Raw genomic sequence first — 18453 nt, 5'->3', positions numbered from 1 at the left:
TAAGTCACATTTAGCTGTGGTTGGTTGGAAATGTAACATTAATTACAATTTTTAAAAACATTAAAAATGTAAGATAAGTGGATTATATTATGATCCAGAAAATACATTCATATCTTTCTCTCTTATTTAGTAATATTCCTTTCCCTACTGAGACAGAAATTTTTCTTCCCAATTTAATTTAATGTGATACCTCTTACCGTAAGTTGAAAATTCTATACTATTTGAAACTGGGAAAACTCAAGTCTTTAAACTGACAGGGCTTTGTCAAACCAGTGAGATTTTCAAAAAGGAAAAAATGGTAATGAAACGAATACCGTTTCTCCAAAGGTATTTTAATTGACTAGTTCACTGTCAAGGTTATCTAGACTGTCTCTGAATTTGATTTCCCCTTTGGTGATTACTAGTTCCTAGGTTAGCTAGGTGGCATTGTGTTTTGAGCACTGGACCTAGAATCAGGAAGAGCTGAGTTCAGTTCCTAACTATGTGACCCTGAGCAAGTCACTTAACCCTCTTTGCCTTGATTTCTACCTCTGTAAAATGAAATGGAGAAGGAAATGGAAAATCACTCCAATATCTCTGCCAATTAAACACCAGAAGGGAGTGACTGACTCAGACACAATTGAGATGACTAAATACAATTCCCTTTTCTGTTCTAGTATCAGTATTCTCAACAATGTGTTGAAAAACACCATCTTTGCAGTACAATGTAAAGTACAATATAATTCAACTTGCAAATCTAAAAATCTCTTTCAAAGTAAAATAAAATGTGGAAAATAGGGAGGTGTTATACTTCCAAGTGACAAAATTCGTGTTGGTCCTGAAATCAGTAGAGACTTACATTTGAATCCTATTCTTGTTTCTTATTCATGTGTGGTCATGCTTAAACCATTTTATCTGTTAAAGCTTCGGTTTATTCTTCTGCAAAATGAAGTGGTTGTGGGGCAGCTGGTGGCTCACTGGATGGAAAGCCAGACCTGGAAAGAGGAGATGCCGAGTTCAAATCTGGCCTCAGATACGTTCTAGCTGTGTGACTGGACAACTCACTTTACCTCCATTAGCTAGTTCTTACCATTCTTCTGTTTTGAAATCAATACGCAGTATTGATTCTAAGATTTAAAGGTTTAAAATAAAGTAAAAATTGCTGATCCTAATGACTAATTTGTAATATAACCCTAATTGGTAATTTGTCTTTAATACCTATTTTGTGATATTTTTACTGAAAGTATTATTGCATTTGTTACTAAAGAAAGCCACATAGCGTTGGTGCAAAGCCCTACACTTTCTACCAAAGAAAGCCTTAAAGGACTTTGAGTTTTGTCTCCCATAATTTGTAAGGATCATTACCCTGTTGCAATCCTATATAAAATTAAATTTACTCTTCTTGCAGCGATGTCATTCAGTTTGGGTGATTACAAGAGGGTGCCTGTATGTTTACATTTCAGGTACCTGGGATGCAGGACTGAAAACCAAAGAGTTGGCTAGAGTTGCTAATGTAAGCGCCTTGAGCATCTTAAGCGACGTTGTGGATTTCAGTCAGAAGCTACTCCATACATCATCTGAATTGTCCAGGGTTAATGAGACATTGAGAAAAACTACTCATACTTTAAGTGACTCATCAAAGACTAGTAAGTCTTACTTCACTTTAGGAAAACCTTTGCACCAATGCAAAATCTTGCTGTTGCTAAGCATAAAAATCACGATTCTATCTACAATCCTGAAAGAGTCTGCATAGTGAAAAGGAAAATGAGTCAATGGAAAGCTTTTTAAAATAAACTTTCTTCAGTTCTTTGTGCTCTATGTGAATTTTTCACACGTTTATTAAAGGCTGTTGAGAGTTATGCAGAATTTTGTCCCATGCATTCCAGTAATGAGCAATTAATTTTTCTCTACTCCTTTCTTTTCCTTCATAGCTTCATTGGTTGAAAAGAAAATAAAAGAAGTGAAAACACAAACCAGTCTTTTATTTGATCGTTTGAAGCCTTTGAAAAAGCTGGAGGAGAATTTAAACAGAAACCTCTCCGAAATTAAAGAACTGATCAATCAAGCCCGAAAACAGGCAGCATCTGTAAGTACAAAAAATACAGAAACAGCTTTCAACCATAAAGAATTCCTCGTGCCCTTTTCATTTGAAGGATATTTAAAGATAAGACTTTGAGCTTCCATTCTTTTGAATTCCTGCTTTTGTGCTTTAGGTTATAGAAGTATCTCATAACACACAAAAGTCTCATAATGCAGACCCTCTCCAATTCATTCAATAACCGATTAATGTGGGTCTTAAGAATCAACATGATTTATCAGCTTCATTATTTCACCTAGGTTACTTTGTAACTTTACTCCTATCTCTTCCTTTATTTTTAGAATATTCTAAGTCCTATTCAGAATGTTCATGCAGTAGACTTTGTCTTCTGAAGATATTAAGAATACATAATAAAAAATACATAATGGGGGAGGTAACTAGTTGCCTCAGTGAATAGACAGCCAAACCTAGAGATGGAATGTCCGCAGACACTTCCTAGCTCTACAACCAAGTCACTTAACTCCCTTTGCCTAACCCTCGCTGATCTTCTGCTTTGGAACCAAATACATAATATTGGTTCTAAGAAGAAGGTAAGGGTTAAAAAAAAACAACAACTATCAAGATTCCTTCAATTTTGAGAAATAGTACCTAACTATTCATGAAAATAAAAACAACGGGATCAAAAAAATGTAGGTAGTTTGTTTGTTTTTTGAGATACTGGATAAAAGGGACTAGAGTTGTGATTTTATTGATATAGGGAACTAACTCCTGGTTGAAGAAATTCCTTCTAACAATGCAAGTGAGCACTTTCACTGCAACTTATAGCCTTAGAGAGTTGTCTAGAACACCAAGAACATAAGTAACCCTCCCAGAGTCACCTGACCAGGATGTATCAGACAAGGCAGAATTTAATCTTAAAGCTCCTTGACTAAAAGACTGGCTTTTCTACTAACTATACTATAATGCCTCTCTGATAAAGATTTTTTTTAAAAAATCATTTGAAAGATTTATTTATTCAATAAATACGTATAGAATACTAAATTCTAGGCATAAGATTGGGTGTTGAAGGGGATTCAAAGATGAATAAGGAGGCATTGTTTTTAGCTAGAATAATCTAAGAAGGTTTTTTTTTCTTCCATTTGTATGTCCACCACCTTAATTCTGGTCTTCATCACCTCTAAATTGAATTACTTTGATAGTTCATCAGTTACAGTGTACCTGCCTCTCGCCTCTTTAATCCTGTCCTACCTAATGCTATATTCCATAAGCATAGATCTAGTTATGCTATTTCCTTACTCAAGACATTTGGCTACTTAATTGTTATAAATTCTTAGCTTGACATTTAAAGATCTTTACATTTGAACTAATAAGATAATTGTGTGGGTGCCTTGATTTTAAATGCTTAAAGTGTTCATTAAGAATTACTCAATTTCTAATGGATAGTGCAATGGGGATAATTTGAGGAAAGGTGTGTGGTGGGATAAGGGAATTTGAAGAAGGTTGTAAGAGACTTGCTAAGTGGGTAATCTAGGTTACAGGTAGGCTGGGATTAAGGAGATTCAGGATATAATAGGACTGAAGTCAGGAGTAGAACACAGAAGGGAAACAGAGATCTTCAGGGAGAGGAGAAATTAAACTAAACAGACAAACAGCAGGCTTCACAGACTGGGACTTAGACTCAAACACAAGCAGAGGGAAATAGACTAAACTGAAATTAACAACAGGCTTAGTTAATTTCACAGGAAGGGACTTGTTTTGAAGTTACACCTTCCTCCAAGATGGATACCCCGGCTTCCCTTTAAGCCCTGAGTATGTTGGTTCTTCCCCTCTTCTTCCCTCTCTTAATAACTAACAGACACTTATACTAATAGGTCTGTTGAAATACAAAAGAGTTTATTATCTTTAAAGGATGATTTGTCAGGAAAGTGGAACAAAGGAAAGCCCTAACAGTTGTCTCAGGAACCTCAGGTGGGGGAAGGGAGGCAAAGATGGAGTCTGAGTAAGGACCAGCCTTTAACTCAGCTTACAAAATAAATGATGACTGACTAGTTTCTTTATATCTAATATTGTCCAATAACATTTAACCCCTCACAGATTTTGAACTCCTCTCTAATTACTCTCCTTATTAACTCCACAGACATATAAGGTAGGGGAGGGAAGGTAGGAAATAATTTTAGGGAAGGAAGAGTTTATCCAAAATAATAATTTCTTAAGTAAATATATCAAAGCTAGGCTAAATTTCAATACTACAGCTAGGTAAGGAAGCAGCTCGGCTGATCAGACAACCTTCCTCCACGGGAGACAACTGATTTAGAACTCAGCCAAAGCTAGAAAAAACTATATGACCCCCACTCTCTATATTACAATAGAGAGCCAGACTGAAAGTCCTGGGTTCAAATATGACCTCAGACGCTTCCTAGCTCTGTGTTTCTGGACAAGTCATTTAACTCCTCCAATGCCTAGTCTTTACTGCTCTTCTTTCTGCCTTGGAATCAATACAAAGTATTGATTCTAAGATGGAAGGTGGTGAGGGTTTACAAAAAAAATAATTCCATTTTCTATATAAAATAATATTTTGACATTCAAGTATGCATTCCTATTTTAAGCTTTCTTACATTTAAAAAATTGCATCTCTTCATACTTTTTTATAAAAGTCATGACATTATCTAATTATAAGGCAAGGAAACCCATTTGCCCATGACTTCTGGTGAAAGTCAGTTACTAAATCATATTTCTCCTTTTAACTTTTAGGTAATTGAGAGCACTTAGTGTTAAATAACCCAAAATATTTAAACTCTTTAATATTTTTTTTTCAGATTAAAGTGGCTGTATCTGCAGATCGAGACTGTATTCGTGCCTACCGGCCTCAAATATCTTCTACAAACTACAACACCTTAATGTTAAATGTTAAAACCACCGAACCTGATAACCTCCTGTTCTACCTGGGTAGCAGTGCCAGTGTAAGCAATCAGTGCTATCGAATATAACTTAAGAATTGACCTGTAATCCTATTTTTCTAAAGAGTTAATTCAATTTATGTGGGGGGGGGGAATTGGGGAGATAGAGGGGTGGCAGAAAGAGAAGCATGATGAGATTAGCAAGGTCTTTGTGGGTCTGTCCTTTTGCTAGAGTAATGGCATTAGCTGAAACATCATTACAAGCCTACTAGAATGAACATGCCACTTAGCCTTGTGCCATATTAAGGAAACTCTTCTTCCCCCCCCTGCATTTTTTTTGGATAGGACTAAATTATGTATATATAAATAGATATGTATAGATATGTATAATATATACTATCTATGTGTATATATGCATTTTTGTTTATATCATATGTTTATGATATATATAAAATAAATATATGCTAAATATTTAATATATTTGTTTAAATACTTGGAAAAAGTATATGTTATCTTTTCTTGGTGTCCTTTTAGAGCACAATAGTGAAATGTAGCTTTTTAGGAATTTACCTTTAAAATGTATCTATGGCCCATGTTCATGATATCTTTTATCATTGCAGTTTTTTTTATTCATACAATACAGAATTTTTCAGATTCAGTTGGTGCTTCCTAGAATAAAGAGTAGAGAAAAGAATGCATTGAGAAAGCACTTTCAAGCTGCAAGTGACCTTGAGGGGAAAAAAAATTTATTAGGGTTGTTTTTTGTGCAGGAGGGAAATAGAATGATGGTATTTCCAAGGTAAAGAGCTATTAGAATCCTACTGTAGCTGTTAGTGAAGTGAACATGAAAGGGAATATTAAGGAAAGTATGTGTAGTTTTAAAAATATAAAATAAGTAAAGAACATTTGCTTTGAAATGTTATTGGTGGAACAAAATATCTTCCATTCTGCAAAACTCACTCATTTTTGATGCCTTCTTCACCCTCTTCCTCAACTCTAGTCTGACTTCCTTGCTGTGGAGATGCGGCACGGGAAGGTGGCCTTCCTTTGGGATGTAGGTTCTGGTACGTCAAGATTGGAATTTTCAGACTTCACAATAGACAACAATAAATGGCACCAAATATATATAACCAGGTAATGGAGGTCTTTCAAAATAATTATGATGAAACGTATTGAGTAGGAGCTTCAAAGCTCTCCTTTGAACTTTGCCGGTAGGAAAAAATATATGTTACTAGATAGTTTTTCTCTACTATGTGATATGACAAAGATATCAAAGAATATGTTATTTTGGTTATCTTTTAGAATTTTAGATTAAGTTTCAGATTTCCAAATTGCTAAATCTGAAAGTAGAAAAAGCAAAATCTGCCTTTCCTTATTTACTCAGAACAGCTTTCTGCCCCAAAATTACAGGTCAAACATTTTACCCATCTTTCAAATTAGCTCATGTTCCATTTCCACTGCTGCATCTGGCTAATAATAATAATAATAAAACAAGAATAATAATCATCAACTAATATTTTTATATAGCATCTACTATGTGCCAGGCACTATGCTAAGCACTACAAAGTGCTTATTATAAAATTAGTATTCCATTCAATCCTCATTACAGCCCTTGATGGTAGGTGCTATTATTATTGTCTCCATTGTCCAAATGAAGAAACTGAGACAGAGGTTAACTGACTTGCCTAGGGTCACACACACAGTGTCCGAGGGTGGATTTGAGTGCAGGTTTTCCTTTTACTGATTTTTTTCCCTCTCATCACTTATATGTAGCCTGTATCGCCTCTGCTACATATTCTGGCATTTAATCATTGCTGTCATGTATTATTGCTTCAATGTCTTGGTGTGTGTGACTCATAGAACTCTCTTCCCACACCCCAACTAGATTGTAAGATCCTTGAAATGAGGAACTGGGCTTTCTGCAGCCCTTAGAGTAGTGCTATGGTTTGAGAGGATATTTAATTAATATTTAAGTTGAACAGAACTGAATTTCCAGAAGTGTTGACTATGTAATTATTTGTGATTATTAGATTTGGAAACACTGGCTCATTGAGTATAAAGGAAGTGAGCTCTACCCAAAAGTCGTTAACCAAAACTGCCAAATCCCCTGGGACAGCTAATGTGCTTGATGTAAATGAGTCGACTATAATGTTTGTTGGTGGCCTTGGAGGGCAAATAAAGGTAAATAATTTAAAGTTCTATATCACATGCTCTCTTTGCCTGAACAAATATAACTTTGTCTTTTATTTTTAAACTCTTACCTTCCATCTTAGAATCAGTACGGTATATTGGTTCCAAGGCAGAAAAGAAGTAAAGACTAGGTAATGGAGGTTAAGTGACTTGCCCAGATATCTGAGGGCAGATCTGAACCCAAGACTTCCCTTCTCTAGGCCTGGCTCTCCATCCACTGAGCCACACGGCTGCCCCTCAAAATCCTTATTGCTGGAGCCATGTTTCTCATGGGCGTGAGGATGTAAGATGCAGTCTTAAATCCTCTCTCCTTGGCTTCCAAAGATGACGCTATCCATGGTGCCATGATGCCCGAGGAAAGATAGAAAGTCCAAAATCTTCCTCTGACCCAAGAGAGTAAGAGGAGGCCTGGACTCAAGGTTGAGGCCAAGGCTCAGGGTTCTGCTCTATTACCCCACACACAGCAGATTCCTTCTTGGGAGAGGGTAGCTAGAAAGTTCTCTAATCTCTGTTAGCCATTCAGTTCTCTGGGTTCTAAACTAGTTCTCATGTCTTATTCAGGCACCAGAGGACATGACCAAGTCCCTCGTTCAACCAGAGCAGACTTCCTTTAGCCTAGATGCCTAGACTTTGCCCCCACCCCCACCACAGTGAACAGTTATACTGTTTTCTCACCTGATAAACATATTTAGGGCTTTATATCTTTTCAGTTATTCTTAACTAGGCTAGGGTAATTGTCTGGACCAGGGACACCAGACTCAATTAGAAATGAGGGCCACCTAACTGTACATAAGGATCAATGCCGGCTACGTTAGTAACTCAGTCTTAAAATGTGTAATATTATCTATATTTTATTTTATGTATTTATTTTATAAATTTTATTTTTAATTTTATTTTAACTATTTCCCAGTTATATTTTAATCTGGTTTGGGTGACACCGGGAAGTGTTGTGGGCTGATGCTGATCTCCTTTCCATCCTTGCATAGATTTTAAGAAAATAGAACAAATAATTGAAAAGTATAAGTAGATATGTTGTGTTTTTCCTTTTCTGGCCATTTGCTTGTTTTTTTTTTCCTAAGTCTCCTGATTTTGGAGGTACTGAGTTATAGTTTCTGTAACTGTTATATCATTTACCTTGATAAATTTTTATGGTATTTAATATCATTTTGCTTCACAAAGATATTATGTCTATTATTTTTTTAGAAGTCGTCTGCTGTGAAAGTGACTCATTTTAAAGGATGTATGGGAGAGGCATTTTTGAATGGAAAATCTATCGGTTTGTGGAACTATATTGAAAGAGAGGGAAAATGTGATGGCTGTTTTGGAAGGTAACATATTCCCACTTTAACATGTGGAATTTTAGTATTTTTTAAGTATATAATCTAGAATAATGTAATATAATATATACTATAGCATAATGATATAAAGTAATATAATAGAATGTATGTAATAGAATAGAATAATAATATAGAATATTTTAGTATTCAATAGTAATGTGATTGATTAATTATTTATGTAGATCTGGGCCTACAATTCAGTGGTATACGCAACTTTCAGTAAGGAAAACCCTCTCCATGGTTGTGGATAAGCAACTTGTCTTAAAACTAATGATCTTTCAGAGATGTCTGAGATACTTACTTTAAGTGATTTGCCCATTTTCCCACAGTTAGGGTTGCACATCATTCTACCTCTCTGAATATTTATGTATATATTATCAATATTTTTAAAGGATGATAAATATTTGTTGCTAGCTACTCCATTGCCAGATAAATTTTGTAATCATGTTGTTTTTCTTTGGAGGCATATATTTCTTTTAATCTTCCTAAGAAATGTAGTACTTTGTAGTAATATAGAATACTATATGATTATGCAATTTTTACAGAAATAGTAAAACATATTTTCAAATTTCTACATGTATAAATAAACGTGCCTTGACACTTCATCTATAAGTCCTATGTTCAGAGGCTACAGTCTCTGAATATAAAATACATTGTTATTTGTGACCCCATCCGGGGTTTTCTTGACAGAGATAATAGAGTGGTTTCATATTTCCTTCTCCAGTTCATTTGACAGGTGAGCAAACTTGGGCAAACAGGGTTCAGTGATTTGCTCAGGATCTCAGAGCTAGGAAGTGTCTGAGTCTAGATTTGAACTCGGGGAAATATGTCTTTCTGACTCGCAGCCTGGCACATTATTCCCCGTGCCACTTAGCCTGTGAAATACCTAGACCACCTGCCACAAAAATCTATCATTGGTTAGTAGTTTTTCAGTCATGTCTGGCTTTGTGATTCCTTTTGGGTTTTGGATCTCTGAACACATAGTGAGTTTCAGAATGGTTAAAAAAATATGTTTGTGTTCTACTGGTTAGCTGTTGGATTACTTAGAACCAGCAGAGGGCGATAAATGATAATACAAAAAAAGAGAAAAGCAGTAAAAGGGGAGAGAGAAAAAAGAGCAGTTTATAAAAGTGCTTAAGATTTACAATAATTATTTAGGTACTTGAGAATTTTCTTTTTAATTGAAGTCTGCGTGAATTGATTTTATTATTTCAAAATTTTCTCAAATCTGAAATAAACAATGTAATTGAAATGGATATTTGGCTTAGTCATGCCAATCATTAAATTCCTATTATTTGATTGATTATCAAATTATGGACAAAACAATTGTGCCAAAATCTGTTTGGTAGAAATAGAAATAAAATTGATGACTGATGATTCTTTAAAAAAATTTTTTAAAAAGGGAGCAGCTGGGTAGCTCAGTGGATTGAGAGTCAGGCCTAGAGACAGGAGGTCCTAGGTTCAAATCCAGCCTCAGACACTTCCCAGCGGTGTGACCCTGGGCAAGTCACTTGACCCCTATTGCCCACCCTTACCACTCTTCCACCTGTGAGCCATTATACAGAAGTGAAGGGCTTAAAAATAAATAAATAATAAATAAATAGATGAGCCCACCTATGCTACTTGCCTGGGAACATATTATAAATTTTATTTTATTTATTATATTTTATTAAAATATTTTCTTTTATAGTTCACAGAATGAAGATTCTTCGTTTTACTTTGATGGTAGTGGATATTCGATTGTGGAAAAGACACTCCGGTCCACTGTGACACAGATAATAATGCTTTTTAGCTCCTTTTCACCCAACAGCCTTTTGCTGTATCTTACTTCTAATGACACAGTAAGAAACTTTTTATATAGTGGTTTGTGTGTTTTTAGATTACTATATAAATCTCTGGCTCTCTGTGTATTTTGCACCCAATTGTTGAACGTTTTTTTTATGAATGTTTGCTTAGAATGGTTTTTTGTGAATTTCTTGCCATCAGAACTTGACATTCCAGTTTCTCATCCGCTCCATCTCATGTTATCAAATATGTTCGCAAGCCTCAATATGAGTAAATTGTGTGACTTGGCAGCGAAAAAGGCTCATGTAATCTATAGTTATATTAGTAGAAGGAGGATTTACCGACATAAACAACACGATGTAGCTTGCTGGATAATTGGCTAGCTTTATTTATTTATAGTCAGGAATACCTGGGGTCAAGTTCTATTGCTGACAACATACTGGCTAGGTTCCTTAAGGAAATTTCCTACCTCTCAGTATCTCAGAAGATATTCACAGAAGAGGACTGTAGAATAGTGGTTCTCATACTTTTTAAACTCACGGTACAATATTTTTTGTCATGAACAGCAGTGTGGGAGATTTAGGATATTTAAAAAGAATCGTAAGCCCATAGTTTAGCAACATGCAGTTTCTCTAATAAAAATGGGTATTTTTGCTATGTTCTTTGTGAGTTTGAGGTCAGATGTGTTTGGAGATTAGGAGTAAATATAATAGGCAAGTGGTATTTGTTTTAGAAATATACTTATTGTAGTATTCTGAGTAACTAGAACTTATATTCAACAAAATCATTTCTAAATGTTCTGCTATCTGCAAAAACAATACCCAGAACTTTGTAGCAGCCCTAGTTAAACTCACAGCCTACTAGTATTCTTTGGAATACTTGTTTCAACACTGTTGTAAGACTGTAAGTTAAAGACAAGTTAACAAAAAGCATTAATGGAAGGAAATTCTCCATGGGATAGCTCTGGATCTATCTTTGCCCCTGCCTCCCCACCCGCCCTATCTATTGCCTTCCTCTCACCTTCAAGAAGACCTGATGCTATGCCATAGAAGTATTGATTGTAGGAACTTGGAATTTTTTAACTTGGGAAATATGCTAGGTGATCCGGTATTTGAAAGACTGACATGCTGGAGAAGGATTAGATTTGTTTTGCTTTGCTCTAGAGGGCAAAACTAGGAGCAGCGGGTATGAGTTGCCAAAAAATTGATGTTAGCTCAAGGTAAGGACACACTTTGTAGTAATTAAAACTATCTAAAAGGGGAATGCATTTCCTTGAAAAAGAATGAGTCCCTCATAATTGAAGGTTTTCAAGAGGATGGTACATGACCAGTTATAAGGAACATCTCTGATACAGTTTTCACTAGATATGACTTTCTCACAGCTTTTAATAAGTCTGAGATTCTTTAACTTTGGGGGAATTTTCTGTGCTGAAAATACCAATCTCTCAAGTTTCAAGTGAATAAATTCACAATTTGCTATGAAAATAATCTGTGTAATCCATTAAGATGAGGGTGTTGAACAGTGAAATCCTTCCATAGGTTTACAACTTTCAATAAAACCTGAGTTTTGCTCTTAATGGATTTTTGTACTAGATGGTGGTACTCTGGCAACTGCTGTCAAATCAGCAAGTAAATATAGTACTGCCATCAACTTAAAAAATAAAATTTAAAACCTCATCATGGAAATTTACTAGTGGATAACTGCCTGTGTTGTTCTTTTTTTCTCCAACAGAGAGATTTCCTCTCTATTGAGCTGGTCGATGGCAGAATTAAACTAACTGTTGATCTTGGTTCAGGCCCTCTAGTTCTAATTACAGACAGACGTTACAATAATGGAATCTGGTACAAGATTTCATTCCAACGTAACAGAAAACAAGGTAAGAAACATTATGAATGGACTAGAATGAATGTAGTTATAACAGAAGATTGTATTTCCTTTAATATAAGTAATTCATTTTATTTTGAGTTTCTGAACTGTATGCTAATAAAAATCATTTCTGTAGTATTTGTCCTTATAAAATATAGTGACTTTAAAATAATCTTTAATATAACCATTCATTGAAAGCATTGAAAGAAAATATGCTTAACAACTTTAAAAGTTGAAATTGAGACAATAATCAACTACATAGTGTTTGTGTTTAATAGGGGCTCAAATGATGTAAGGAGATAGCATGGGGCAGTGGAAAAAGCCATGGTTTTGAATTAGTGGACTTGAGTTCAAATCCTGAGTCTACTGCTGAATATTTGTGTTACTTTGAGCAAATCTCTTAATCTATTTAAATCTCATCTAGAAAATGAGGATGAGAGAACCTCTAAAATTTCTTCAACTCTCAGTCTGTGTTCCTATTATTCTCTATGGTCCTAAAATTTATCAGATGAAGATTAAATGTATGCATTCTATATAACTTTCCTTTAGACAAATATAGAATATACAATTATTTTAAATTTGTACTGCAATGTCAGATAGGCTTATTAACTAATAATCTCATCAAAGTCCAAGTCACAGGAATTTTTTTATTCTTATTTAGAATATTTTTCAATGGTTACATGATTCATGATCACCACCACCACTACCACCCACCTCTGTCCACTCCCCTCCCAAAGCTGACAAGCAGTTTCACTGGGTTATACATGTATCATTGTTCAAAACATATTTCTTTGTTATTCATATCTGCAGTAGAGTGATCATTTAATATCAAAACCCTAATCACATCTCTGTCTCACTAAGTGACCAAGCATATATTTTTCTAATGCATTTCTGGTTCCACAGTTCTTTCTCTGGATGTGGATAGTGTTCTTTATCACAAGTTCCTCTGGATTGTCCTGGGTCATTGCATTGCTACTAGTAGAAAAGTCCATTACATTCGATTGTGCCATAATGTATCAGTCTCTGTTTACAATGTTCTTCTGGTTCTGCTCCTTTTGTTCTGCATGAATTCCTGGAGATCATTCCAGTTCATGTGGAATTCCTCCATTTCTTTATTCCAAAGGATTTTTTTTAAAGAAAGATTTTACACTGAGATTTGATAGTTCTCTGCCTAGATCAGGAATACAGAGTTTAGCAAATAAAAATGTTAGTTTACAAAGCTATCCTGATTTTCTTCTTTGTCCACTTCTGTGTCCCCTTTTAGGACTCTTAATAGTTAATGATGCATATAACACCACTTCAAAAGAAACAAAGCAAGGGGAATCTCCTGGAGGATCATCTGACTTGAATCGTTTGAATAAGGATCCAATTTATGTTGGCGGATTGCCCAGAACAAAAGTTCTAAGGTGTCCTGTTGGAAAACAGAATTTTTTTTCTACCATTGATTACCTAATTTTAGTCAGTAAACCAGTTTGCTATGTAGTGGAGCAATTGGTGGTTTAAAAAAATATCAGTGCTTGTCATAATTAAAGTTCATAACTTTGTTGGTGGTACCACAGATCTCAAAGTCTCTCCTGTATTCATTACTGTATTATTAACTTTGACTCTTTCCTTTCCCTCATTTTTCATGAATAACTAATTGCCAAGTCCAGTCAGTTATACATTTACATCACCTCTCATACAGCCTGTCATCCTCATTAATAGTGTACTAGATCCATCATGAATCTTCTCATATCCACTTTCATTTTCCAATGCATCCTACATTCTACTACTAACTTCTCTTCCTTTTATATAGATATAGATATAGATATAGATATAGATATAGACATATATAGATAGATAGATCTGGTCATGCCATTTCTCTGTTCTCAGTCCCTTAGTGCCCCCAAATAAGGAGTTATATAATATTACCCTCCTGCCTTTTACCCAGCCATGATCAAGTGATTTCTATCTCCTGAGCAGGGTCTAAGCCTCCCTGCTTCCAGGATTTTGCTCCCTTTGTTCCTTATGTATGGAAGACATAATATGGAATCCATAGTGTAACATCTCTTCACCTAATACCTGTCTGGACAACTCAAATACCACCTGTACCATGAAACTTGACTTAATCTTTCTTTTTCAAACTCCTGATGCAACTAATAATTTCTTTTTCCCTCTGGAAGTTCACATAGAGTTTTTTTATACCTTGATAGTATGCATATCATGTATTATTCTTAGAGAGAGAGAGAGAGAGAGAGAGAGAGAGAGAGAGAGAGAGAGAGAGAGAGAGAGAAATTGGAGTGAAGATGTTATTCTTATCCGAAGGGCAAGGTCATGGATAAACAGTGTGAATTATTTAATAATTCCTTTATTGATTTTTCCTGCCATATTAATATCCAAAGGAAATTGAATTGACTATATTATAGTTAAATTCAATTAAGTAAGCATTTATTGGGATGTACCAGATAGTATGCTAGATGCTGGGGATGTAAAGAAAAAAAACAGTCTTTGCCATCAAAGAACTTTTATTCTGCCACATTTAGATTTTGGGGGGTATATGGGAAAGTCTATGATGCACAAAATTATTGTGATGAAGTTTCCAAAAGGAAAATTTGGAGTTTTAAGACGCTTAGGCTCTGTTTTAGTATAGATATTAAAAATGTTAAGAGTTAGTCAAGTTTCATGGCGGGGGTGGGGTCAATAACATCATTAGATATCTATATAACTATCAGACAAATTCATATCATTCTTTTTGTCCCTACATATAATCTTTTTGTTTATTTAAGGGTGTAATAAATTGTAATTCATCTTAACCATGTGTTCATTTGTGGGAGAAGTTGTTTTGATTGCACTAGGAAGTAGTTTCTCCATATCAGGTTAGGTCCATTTTTTTTTCCTTTAAAAATTAGAAATTCAGAATTGAGTCATATAGCCTTTTTTGTTTCCTTCTTTTTGATCCAGGAAAGGAATTACTAGCAGATCATATGTAGGCTGTATTAAAAGTCTGGAAATTTCCAGGACTACTTTTGACTTACTCAGAAATTCTTATGGAGTGAGAAAAGGATGCTCACTGGAGGTATGAAGTATTTTTTATTATGATTATATTATTGTTGGGACAGTTAGATTGCTTAGTTGATAGAGAGGGCCAGGCCCAAAAATAGGAGGGTCCTGGGTTCAAATTTGGCCTCAGACACTTCCTAGCTATGGGATCCTGGGGCAAAACACTTAACCCCAATTGCTTAGCCCTTACTACTCTTCTGCCTTGGAACCAATACACAATATTGATTCTAAGATGGTAAGTAAGGCTTAAAAAAAAAGAGCTATGTAAATTTGAGCTATTATTAGTGAATTGTCCTCTTTTATATGTATTTTTTAAGTCCTCACCTTCTGTTTTGGAATCAATACTGTACTTGAACCTAAGACTTCCCGACTCTAGGCCTATCTTTCAATCCACTGAGCCACCTAGCTACCCCCAATTGTTCTCTTTTTTTAAAACAGCCCATCCGAAGTGCAAGTATCTTCAATGAAGGCTACATAGAATTGCCACCCAAGCCTTTGTTGACAGAATCTGAGTTGATGATAACATTTGCCACTAAGAACAATAGTGGTATCATCCTATCTGGCCTTAACACAGGAAAAGAGAAGAGAAGTCGTCGACAGGCAAATGTGGTGAGTTATTTTAAACACTATGGAGCGACTGATTTAATTCATTTAAGAAGCATTTAGTAAATGCCTACTACATGCAAGATACAAAGAACAAAACAGCAGTGTTTGACCACAAGAGGAATAAATTTTACCTGGAAAGGAAAGGGGCATGCTATGTATACAAATAAGTAAGTATATGTATACAAAGTCATTTTAGGGGTCAGGGTAGGGCAACTTGGGGGATCAAGAAAGGTAGTGTCTCACCTGAGCCTTAATAGTTGTTAGAAATGTTAAGAGTTAGTAGTAAGACAGGAAGGTATTTCAGACATGAGCAAAGAGGCAGGAGATAGAACATTGTGTAAGGGAAATAGCAACTACGTCAGTTTGTCTGAAAGGTGGAATGTATGAAAGGGAGGGAATAAGTAATGTGCAGTGATTCTGGAAAGGTTAGCTAGATTCAGATTATTTCCTCTTAAAGAGTTTCTTGTTTATCCAAGAGGCAATAGGGAGCTATTGAAGCTTCTCTAGAAGGTCAGTGACATAGTCATATTTGTGCACTAGGAAGATTAGAAAATTGTGTGGTAGATGAATTGAAGAGGGGAGCAGGAAGCAGGAATGACCAAATAGGAAGCCATTACAACAGTCTAAATGAATAGGTTATGAGGGTTTGAACTAAGATAGTAATCCTATAAGTGAAGAGAAGACAAATGCAAGGAATGTGTAGTGTCAACTTGTTAATAATTGGATATGAGGTTAAGGGATAGTGAAGGATTGATTCACTTGATTTACAACCTGGGTAACTAAAAGGATGATGAGCCCCTTAAAAGAAATAAGGAAGATTAAAGACCTTTGGAAAAACTAAGAGGTTTAAAAATAACTTAAAATATAAAAATATAATATACTATTCCTTATTATTTCTGTCATAATTTGCATTAATTCAGAAAGAAACTTTTGTGTATAGCAGTGGTTTTCTTTTATTGTTTGCCTATGCATGATCCTCTTTACTTTTAGTAACCAAAAATAAAAAAAGGTTTCAAATGGTTTGATTTTTGTCCCCTTCCTTTTTTTCTTCCTTCATTTAATGATTCTTAATATTCATTTTTAATATTAAAATGTCATACATTGGGGGCAGCTGGGTAGCTCAGTGGAGTGAGAGTCAGGCCTAGAGACAGGAGGTCCTAGGTTCAAACCCGGCCTCAGCCACTTCCCAGCTGTGTGACCCTGGGCAAGTCACTTGACCCCCATTGCCCACCCTTACCAATCTTCCACCTATGAGACAATACACCGAAGTACAAGGGTTTAAAAAAAAAATGTCATACATTAAAGTGCAATAGATTTTATTAGAGGACCACTGACATGAATATCTGTTGTGTCTTCATCTCTCACACTGGGTCTGAAGAATTCAGAAAAAAAGTACATCTGATATGTATAATAAAATTGCAAAAGTAGCAGGGGAAATTTCAATTAAGTTAAAGTTTGAGTTAAATTCTACAAACTCAACTTCATATGGAGTTGTGGTAACATCATTATTGTGAATTAGCGTTGTTTTAGTAAAGAAAAAAATGTACTAATGAGTAAACTATATTAGAAAGACAGACAGGAAAGTGTCTTCTTAACAGAATTATAGACTGTCTTCAAAGAGAGTGAGGTGGTAGGAGGAGACGATTTCAGTCCACTAAAGTAAACTACGTAATTGCTGAGTATAGTATTAGAGAGACAGTTGCCCTATAGGCAAGTTAGGGGAAAACCACATTTAAAAATGGAAAGGCAATCTAGGAAAGCAGCTGCATTGTAGCAGAGGAAAAACAAAAGTAGTATGTGAATGGGATTTGTCCACCTTGATCCAGCAAAGACCTTCAAATTGGCCCTCCAAAAGTCCATAGAATCACAATAATAGGCTTGAAGAACTGATGGAAACCTCAGCAGTATGAAATGACTGACCTATGCTCATGCAAGGCCAAAGTTCTAAGGGAAATTACTGCCTGCTGTAGTTGAGGAATACTAATCCTTCTTTCCTGAAGCACAAGTTTGTCCCCAAAATGAAAGTGTTATGCGTGCTTTTTTGGAGAATGAAGAACCTAGTTGGGCCTCTTTATAAATCTGTGTTTTTTGATGGGCCACTATATAAAGATGGGAAGGGAATAAACACTTATGAGACAACCTACTATGTGCCAGGCACTTTGCCAAGAATTTTTTTCCAAATATTAACTCACTGATAATTTGGTTCTAGCTTACCTTTCTAGAGTTACTATATATTTCTCTCCCTATACATAAGAGTTTGTCTCCAAGTCTATCTAGTTTCACTTTTTAGAAACTACTTGAAAGGAGGGACTAAGATTCTCCGACATTCATTTTTTACTTTCTATGGTTTTCTTCCTAATTGCTTTAAACTATGTTATTCTAGATAATAAAAAAATCGAGAAACAAAAATAATTGGGTTTGGGGTTATGTATTAAGAGCCTGAGTAATTGCATCTATAGGAGATTATCTGAAAGATAATTTCACCTCTTCAGGCTCAAAAGCTATTCTTTTTAACAAAAATACCATTACCTAAATATGAACACTGTCAATTTCCATGTAGACGAAATTTAAAAAACAAATTTTCTACAGTCAAAGTGCTAAGAATTTTCCTTAATTTTATCATAACTTAAAGAAGCTTTTGCAAAGCTCTATTCATATTAAAATTTGAATATTTTTAGCCTAATTGTAAAGGATACATCTCTTTAGCATATGATAT

General features: G+C 35.1%; 1 protein-coding gene across 1 annotated transcript in view; it reads left to right on the top strand.

Moving 5' to 3' along the window:
- Positions 1-18453, top strand: part of LAMA1 (laminin subunit alpha 1) — a 143409-nt gene that overhangs the window by 112444 nt on the left and 12512 nt on the right. Inside the window, exons 43-53 of the mRNA XM_044658067.1 lie at positions 1443-1625; positions 1911-2065; positions 4834-4977; positions 5915-6048; positions 6945-7095; positions 8308-8432; positions 10132-10282; positions 11958-12102; positions 13357-13498; positions 15033-15147; positions 15570-15740. Of these exons, the coding sequence (XP_044514002.1) occupies positions 1443-1625; positions 1911-2065; positions 4834-4977; positions 5915-6048; positions 6945-7095; positions 8308-8432; positions 10132-10282; positions 11958-12102; positions 13357-13498; positions 15033-15147; positions 15570-15740 (1616 nt within the window). The remainder of the gene's footprint in view (positions 1-1442; positions 1626-1910; positions 2066-4833; positions 4978-5914; positions 6049-6944; positions 7096-8307; positions 8433-10131; positions 10283-11957; positions 12103-13356; positions 13499-15032; positions 15148-15569; positions 15741-18453) is intronic.

This window comes from Gracilinanus agilis, chromosome 1 (genome assembly GCF_016433145.1).
Source record: "Gracilinanus agilis isolate LMUSP501 chromosome 1, AgileGrace, whole genome shotgun sequence".
Lineage (NCBI taxonomy): Eukaryota > Metazoa > Chordata > Mammalia > Didelphimorphia > Didelphidae > Gracilinanus > Gracilinanus agilis.
The sequence above is the reverse complement of the archived record's forward strand: the minus strand, read 5'-3'. Positions and strand labels throughout refer to the sequence as shown.